General features: G+C 37.9%; 1 protein-coding gene across 1 annotated transcript in view; it reads left to right on the top strand.

The window, feature by feature from the left end:
* Nucleotides 1–8,748, top strand: part of ttc17 (tetratricopeptide repeat domain 17) — a 30,239-nt gene that overhangs the window by 600 nt on the left and 20,891 nt on the right. Inside the window, exons 2-4 of the mRNA XM_026161263.2 lie at nucleotides 173–262; nucleotides 413–582; nucleotides 702–813. Coding sequence (XP_026017048.1) covers nucleotides 173–262; nucleotides 413–582; nucleotides 702–813 — 372 coding nt within the window. The remainder of the gene's footprint in view (nucleotides 1–172; nucleotides 263–412; nucleotides 583–701; nucleotides 814–8,748) is intronic.

Below are 8,748 nucleotides of genomic sequence, written 5' to 3'. Positions count from 1 at the left end.
GACAAGACGAGTGTGCGTGTGTGAAATTAACAATCGGGCGCACTAGTTAAATCAATGACTCCACACTATCTGAATGTTGTCATATCAGAGATTAATCAACTGCCCAAGTCTTTTTCGGCCTAAGTAAGCGAAGCTAAGCACGTCGGTCACGATCGCGCTGTTTGCTTTTCAGGTGGACTCCCCTTTAAATCTGAAACACCCGCACGATGTTGTAATCTTCATGAGGCAAGAAACCCGCGTTAACTACCTCAAGAAGCTGGAGGTGGGTTTACCCATTTATTCTTTCATTCATGCTGGTCATTCGCCGTAGTTTGTGTCACTACATTATTAAATTAAATTCAGTCGTTTAATTTAAGATCCAATTCCAGTTTGTCATGCCTCACTGCTGCCTTCTTTTCTGATTGTTGAGCAGAAGCAGCTAGTGGCACAGAAGATTCATATTGAGGAGAATGAGGACCGAGATACGGGTTTGGAGCAGAGGCATTACAAGGAGGATGCAGACTGTGTAATGGCTAAGGTACCCCTGGGAGACCTGGATCTGTATGATGGCACTTATGTCTCATTGGAAAGCAAAGACATCAGGTCTGTGCCATTATTTTGCTTTTAAATATGCATTTATGGTTTCTGCTCCTAAATAACTTCACGGCCTCTGTGTGATTATGATGAAATTGTCATCTTTTCTTCTCCTCTTTTCTTTCTAGCCCTGAAGACTACATTGATTCCAGGTCTGCTCTACCCCCAGATCTAGAGAAGCCAGACTGTGGAAAAGTGTTTGAACTACCTTATAGTATCCATGCTTTCCAGCACCTCAGGGTGAGTAGACACCAGGCTCATCATCTGTTGTGAGGATATAGGGCCGCTTGATGACAAGTATTATCTGCATGGCTTTTTTATTTCCCAACAAATATTTTGAAATGTTATCCTGAACCTAACCTCTGGAACTGAATTGCAGAGTTGCATGGAATTACATGGCAGTTCTTGTTTAATTAGGCTTTAAGCCAATTTTACACTTAATTACTAGAAATGGACCAACTGACCAGCCAGGGACTGGAATCTGCTGTTTTCCGACATGCTCATCCCAGATCAGCCAGTCTGTCTCATGTGGGTCTGATTATGAGCCGGTCTGTTACACAGATGGGTAACGTGAGCAGGTAGTCATGCCCACACTTGCAGCCTTGTGCTAACATGTCTTTAACTAGAATTTATTTACTGTGAGTGAAGACGCAGAGTTTGCTAAAATAAACAACAGACCTTATTAGACACTTAAAACACCCTCGCCCAGCTGTACTTAAACATTTTAAAGAAGCTAACAAAGGCAAAGAGGCTAAAGTTAAAGCCATCGAGAGCTCAGAGCCAGCCAGCCACAAGGCAGCAGCCTCAGTATGAGCAAAAGATCATAGGAGCTATGAGGGAAACTATGCTGATGAGTAAAAAGGTTCAAGGTCCTGGTGATTTTCTAAGCACAGTAGAAAACAATGTAACTAAATGGCATTAGATTTGTTATATATATTTATTGCAGCTGCTTTTGTTTGGGTAGGTCAAGCTTGCCAGGTATAAGTGGATGTATAGCAGCTCGTTTAAGTTCATCATTTATGCCTCTTTACAATAACTGAGCAACTTTCATTCGTGTCATTGAGAGAAGATCCTGTAACTTGGTTTGGGGGAAATTGTAAAGTTTAATCATGTCTTTTATGATAATAACATTTTTCTGAAGAATAATTGATTTTTGCTCGTATATGCTGCCACTTTTAGTTCTTAGAAAGAAAATCAAAATCAGCAACAATCGTTTTCGGCAGGCCACGCTTAGAATAAAATTGGTATTGGCCAAGAAAATTGCATCAAGTGCATTTCTGTTAATTACCACTGTGCCATCTAATACAGTTCAGTATAACATACCTACAGTTTTGGATTTTGTTAATATGAAAACGGTGATTATTTATTTTTATGTTATAGGAGGTGCTGATGCCACTGTTGTTTGTTTGTTTTAAACCAACCCCTTGTTGCAGTTTATCTACAAACTTACTTGTATGATGTTTGAATTTAAATTTCTCCTTGAATCCAATGTCAAGAAATTTATCATTAATTAGGTACACACCGATCCACGTTTTTCTAGTTCCAATACTATTCCCATACATTGGAAAAGAGGATTTGTACTGATACCAGTGTTAAATTAATAAGCTGTATTCCACACTGCAAAGAGTAGACTAGGAGTCCTTTTTTATGCGTAAGGAGACGGTAGTAAATGAATAAGAAACAACAGGACCAATTTAAATGACATGGAAAACATGTATTTATATTCAATCTGTCTATTTTCTTAACTACTTTTCCAATTCATTGTCGTGGAGTGGATGTAGGTTATCCCATTTGTGAGAGAGCAAAAGACAGGGTACAGCTTGGCCAGTCCATCACAGGGAGACTGATAATCATTCACATCACGTTAATCACCACTGTCCTGTACCCGAATATGAAAACTTCACACAGAAAGGCCTCATCCGGCTGGCGGATTCGGGGCCTCTTGCTGTAATGTGAAGGTCATAACCACTGCACTGTGTCAAGCTTGTATTTATGTTATTCACTTTATTTGTTTTTACAAGTCTCATTTTAGGTAATTGTGAGAGTCTTTACTGCAGACTGCTGTCAAATGGGGTCACAATAGTAGGGCTGGGCGATATGGCCTAAAATCCATATCACGGTATAATTTGAAGCATGTGCAGTAACGATATATATCGCGATAAATTCTTTTCTTCTGTATCATGTATTTTACACACTATAAGGCACACATAAAATCCTTTAATTTTCTCAAAAATCGACAGTGTGCCTTATGTATAGGGATGGGTACCGGTGTCGTTCTGACATAAACGGTAGTAACCAGACCGAAAAGCAGCGCACATTTCGGTGCTTTATTTCGGTGCTTTTTTTTCCTGAGCTGTGATACACTTTTAGCCAATTGTTTTACATTTCCGAGGATAGTAGGTGGGGCCAGGTATGTACGTTCTGTTAGCGCAGAGCTACAGATTAAAAATGTCCAAGGCGAAGCGGTTAAAAGTCTGGCTGTACTTTACAGCAAAATATGCAAACTCAGCAGCAACAAGTGCTTTAAGCTGATACTGTGATACTGTCAAAGGAGGTAACACCTCGAATCTCATGAAACACCTGGCAACGCATAGCGTTTTTTTAAAAGCCGAGAAATGCGCCGTATTTGATGGCAGCAGCAGCCGTTCTTCTCTGCGTGAGTAGCTTAATGTTGTTCGTGTGTAATTTACGTTGAGTAGGCTAACCACGTTATTACATTAATGCATGTAAGGTGAACTAGCAAACATCATCATAGCTACATGCGGCTGTCTTCTTGTTTGATGGCAGATACTCTCTTCACCCTGGCCAAAAAGGCTAAAATGACCAAAGAAGAAGTGGAAAACAGTTAAACATGAGAGGTTTTTGGACAAAGTTTGTGTTTTTTCCATTGATTAAGCACTGCTTCCAGCCATGAGTGATACCATATATGCCCCATAGCTGCAGAAAAGGCTAACATTGTTATCTTTTTACAAAAAAAAACAGAGAGGTTTTTGGACAAAGTTTGTGTTCTCCATTCTTTAAGCACCGGTTTGAGCACCGTTTGAGCACTGGCACCGTTTCAAAAGTACCGATTTGGCACCGGTATCGGATAAAACCTAAACGATACCCATCCCTACTTATGTATGAATTCTGGTTGTGCTTACTCACCTCGAATCAATTTTATGTGGTACACGGCGCGCAGAAATCTGTTCAAAAATGTTTTAGTACGACTTTGGTAGACTATGAAGGCGCACTGCTTGATGGATTGCCGGAGCATTACAGCTGCCATAGTCAGGAGCCCTGCGGAGTAATCTGGGTCCAAAACTCCCTCTTCTTCAGGTCCCAAAGTCAAACAAACACTGCGGCATCACTGAGCGTTAAAAACTGTCTAAATTATTTTATCTTTAATAAAATGATCAGTGTTGATATAGCATGTTCTGACTGAGAGACTTCTCAAAAAATTAAAACGTACAGCTCTGCTATCACTTCCAACATAAATGAAGACAGAAAACTAGACAGCAGTGACGTTTTGTAGGGTTACTGAAGTCGGACTAGCTGGTATATAATGATGTGCTACGTGATTGCTAGCAAAAGTTAGCATAACATTAGCACAGTGAAGCTAATGGACGAACGCTAACTTTTTTCCACTCGATAAAAGTTAACGTGAGGGTTTCTGGTGGTTAGAGACAAATGCAATTGCATGGCAGGATGCTGTAAATGGACCAAACTTCACTCAGGAGAACAACTGAGATAATCAATCCATAATATGAGGTTAGTCATTAATATACTGCAACAACGTGGGAAGAGCAGCTGCGAGAGAATTCAGCATTAATGAATCAAGTGAAGTGGAGGTAGTGCAGTTTTGGGCTTTCCCCATGTCACTACCCGATCTGTACCGGAAACCCGATCGGTACCACGCATATGCGAAAGGTGTCTACTTCCGGCCGTTACGGGTCAGAGTATCTGTTAAGATGTTAACAATAATAATTATCTCTTAAAATGGTTGCAATAATGAAACATTTCAATATAATGTAGACAAAAATGAAAAATAAAAAGATAGTTACGGATCAGTACTCCCCGATCCTTACTGCACATGTGCAAAGTCTACCCGATCTGTACTGCGCGTGTGCAGATCTTTCTTTTTCTTCTTCTTCTGTTTCATTTAATGGCAGTTTACTCCCCAGTGTACGAGGATACCGCCACCTGCTGACTAAGTGAATGAACTGTATTGTAAACTGAAGTAGCGCCATTACAAATGCGTGTTTAATTTGATTTAGTGATAGTCAAGTGTGTTTATGCTTCTCTGTGCGGAGAGGATTGTTGGAATAGTCATGATGATGTCAATTGTCAGTAAACACTTAATCTGGCTGATGAATCTTCACGTGACACATTCTGCGCCATTCTTCTTATTTTACGGCGCTGTTGTTAAAATGGGGGACGCTCTCTGTTGAGGAGAAAAGCATGAATTTGTTTGTAAACGGATTATCCATTGTTTAAATGTCTCGGGCAGTTGAAAAGGAGGCAGAGCTGTTGAGAAATGCTAGGAGCTAACTGGGCGCTAACCGTGTCACTCAAACACATTAACTGGGGGGCTGAGCAAGATGGCGACGTGAAGAGGAGTATTTTTTTCGAGCTCTCAGCACTAGAATGTTATAAAGCAGTTTTATAGCACCTATTTGACGTCTTTCTAGCTTCCAAGACTTTTTTGAAGATCAGCGCAATAAAACCTGCTAAATCTGAATCCAAATTTAATAACAGCAACATGTCGAAATCTGTTCAGAAAAGGCTGAGTAACTCGGGCAAACCACATGCAACTAGCATGCTAGCTAGCGACCATAGCTACATGAAAGAAATGGATTGTCAGCAGATGGTTGAAGAAGAATTTCCACCACTACCAGTTACGCCTTCCAAGCCTCCAGTGGCTAAAAAAACCAACATTGTCTACCAGTCACTCTGATGGCGACTCCCTGAAAGCTGATGCAGTCAACACTTTGATCAATCTGATCAACACCAGAAGTGACGCCATTGAAGAAATGGTAGGAACAGTTCGTACGGAATGAAAGGACACAAGTGATAAGATTATGGTCATTGAGAAAAACGAGTGCTTACACAGAAATGTGACGAATGCATCTCTGAAATTGAACGCTACAACCGCCGTTGGAACCTGAGACTGTATTGGGTACCGGAGTTGGAGAAAGAAGATGTGTGCGCAAAAGTGATTGAGATATGCCAAACGGTTCTGCCAGCAGAAAAGGAAAAGCTTCCAGAGGTCTTAGACATCGCTCATCGAGTGGGGAAACCAAAACAAAATGACCCAAGACCCAGAGGGATCATCATCCAGTTCATCTCAAGGAGAATTCGTGATGCTGTGTGGAAAGCTGCCAAGAACAATACTTTCCTTCAATATAATCATCTGCGGTTCACTGAAGACCTGACGAGAGAGGACAAAGAAAACAGACTGAAGCTGTGGCCCATTATAAAGAAAGCATGTGAAGAAGGGAAATCTGCTTACTTTGTTGGAGGTCGAGGCTTTGTAAATGGTGCTGAAATTCACACAAACTCTTCAATATTCCCTGACCCTCATTTCTTCTGCAGGTCATTACATATGTCAAGTCATAAAATATAATGATTTAGTTTTAATTGTAACTAACATATATGGGTTTAACACGAAGCTAGAAAATGATAACTTATTTTTGACGATTGGAAAAAAAAAAAATCTAGCTGGTTAAATAAATTTCCAAATGCAAAATTATTACTAGGTGGAGACTTTAACTGTATTATGGATGCTGAATTAGATAAATTTCTTCCAGGACATTCGAACAGAATTAATACTACATTGAAAGCTGTTATGGTACACCTAAAACACACAGACATTTGGAGATTCAAATATTCTCAGTCCAAAATGTTTACTTGGTGCAACAATTCTAACTCGAGACATTCAAGGATAGACTGTTGGTTAGTTTCAGAGAATTTTGACATCAATAGCATAGATGTAGGTGCATGGCCTTCTCCAGAAACAGATCATAAAGCCATATATAATAAAATAAATTTAACTTCCCTAATGCCCTTCCCTCTGTTTAACTTCCCTTCTAATTCTTCTGTTATTAAATTTACATATTGGAAACTCAACAGCTCATTATTACAGAAAGACAATGTGAAAAAGGATCTTAAAGATCTGATCTCAAACTTTTGGTCTATAGCTCAAGAAAATTTAGGGAATTATTAAAATTTGTAATTGGCAAATATTTAAGGAAGGTTGGCAGCCTTAATGTGAAATCCAAAAGGTTAGAGGAAGAAAATATAATCTCTCAAATTACAGTTATCTAATAAACAAATTGACACTTTAACTGAAGAGGATAAATTGAACCTTGCTAAATTACAAGATAAATTAGATTGTTTATACTCAGCCAAAGCAAAAGGAGCCTTTATCAGATCAAGATCTAAATGGCTTGAAGAAGGTGAGCGTAATTTCCATTATTTCTTCAGTTTAGAAAAGAAACACTCAAGCATAAATAATATTAGCAAATTAATGATAAATGGGATTATAACAGAGGATTACAGATTAATCTCTAAACATTGTAGTCATTTCTATAATGAACTTTATAGCTCTACATTTTCTCAGGAAGCTGTAGATCACCTCTTAGAATCGCTGAATGTTAAATCTATCAGCCAAGAAGATTCTATATTATGTGATCAACCCATTTCATTAGAAGAAGTCAAAAATGCAATTGGGCTATTAAAAAATAATAAATCTCCAGGTACGGATGGTCTTACTGCAGAATTATATAAAACTTTTTCTGAAGAGTTGTCTCCCTTTCTTCTTGAGGTATTTGCAGAAAGCATAGGAAACCAACAACTTCCCACTATGATGAATCAAGGTTTGACCACGTTGATTCCGAAGCCTAATAAGGACCTATTAATGATTGATAATTGGAGACCAATTAGCTTACTAAATAATGATTATAAAGTATTTGCTCTAATTGTAGCTAACAGACTTAAGATGGTTCTTGACTCTGTTATTGATGAAACACAATCTGGCTTTATGCCCAAAAGACATATAACTAACAATATTAGATTGGTTTCAGATATTCTTGATTATTCTGACCTCATAAATTGCAATGGTTTCATATTATTTTTAGACTTCCACAAGGCCTTCGATACGGTGGTGCATGAATTTTTATTTCAAGCTCTAGATAAGTATGGTTTTGGTACTTCTCTACAGCGATTAAAACATTATACCATAACAGTAACAGCAGTATTAAATTAACAAACAGCACTTCACCCAGATTTAACATACAAAGAGGGATAAGACAAGGCTGTCCCATTTCTCCATACCTGTTTTTATTAATTGCCCAACTATTGTCTAACCATATAAAATCAAGCAATGTAAAAGGTATATTGCTAATTGGCAAAGATTTACTCATAACACAGTTAGCGGATGACACTACATTATTCCTAAAAGATGAATATCAAATCTCTCTTGCTATTGAAACAATCTCCATATTTTCCAAAGCTTCTGGATTGTACTTGAATATTCCTAAATGTGAACTTATGGCGATAAAAGAATGTTCGAAAACAGCTTTGTGTAACATTCCAATAAAACAATAAGTTCGTTATTTAGGTATCATAATAACCAAAAACCAGGAAAATAGAATCACTCTAAATTTCTATCCTATTCTAGAGAAACTCAAACACAGATTTAATCAGTGGCTCTTAAGAGATTTGTCGTTAAAAGGCAGAGTATTAATAACTAAAGCAGAAGGTATCTCTCGTCTTACATACGCTGCATTGGCATTGCACCTTGATAATAAACTCATAAAAGAGGTTGATAAGTTACTTTTCAACTTTATCTGGAAAAATAGGACACACTACATTTAAAAAAACAGTTCTTATGAACTCATATGTCAATGGAGGACTTAATGTGTTAGGTTTTAACACTTTAAATAACACATTCAAAATAAATTGATTAAAGAATCTAATTACTAATCCTACTTCCATTTGGAATACTATACCTGTGTTCATGTTTTCTAAGTTAGGTGGCACTGAATTTTTCCTTACCTGTAATTTTGATATTGATAAAATACCTATAAAAATCTCTGCTTTTCATTGTCAAGCTTTTTAGCATGGACACTTATTTACTAGCATAACTTTAGTCCACACAGTTATTATCTGGAATAACAAGGATGTTTTATTTAA

The sequence above is a fragment of the Astatotilapia calliptera genome, chromosome 1, assembly GCF_964374335.1.
Source record: "Astatotilapia calliptera chromosome 1, fAstCal68.1, whole genome shotgun sequence".
Taxonomy (NCBI): domain Eukaryota; kingdom Metazoa; phylum Chordata; class Actinopteri; order Cichliformes; family Cichlidae; genus Astatotilapia; species Astatotilapia calliptera.
The sequence above is the reverse complement of the archived record's forward strand: the minus strand, read 5'-3'. Positions and strand labels throughout refer to the sequence as shown.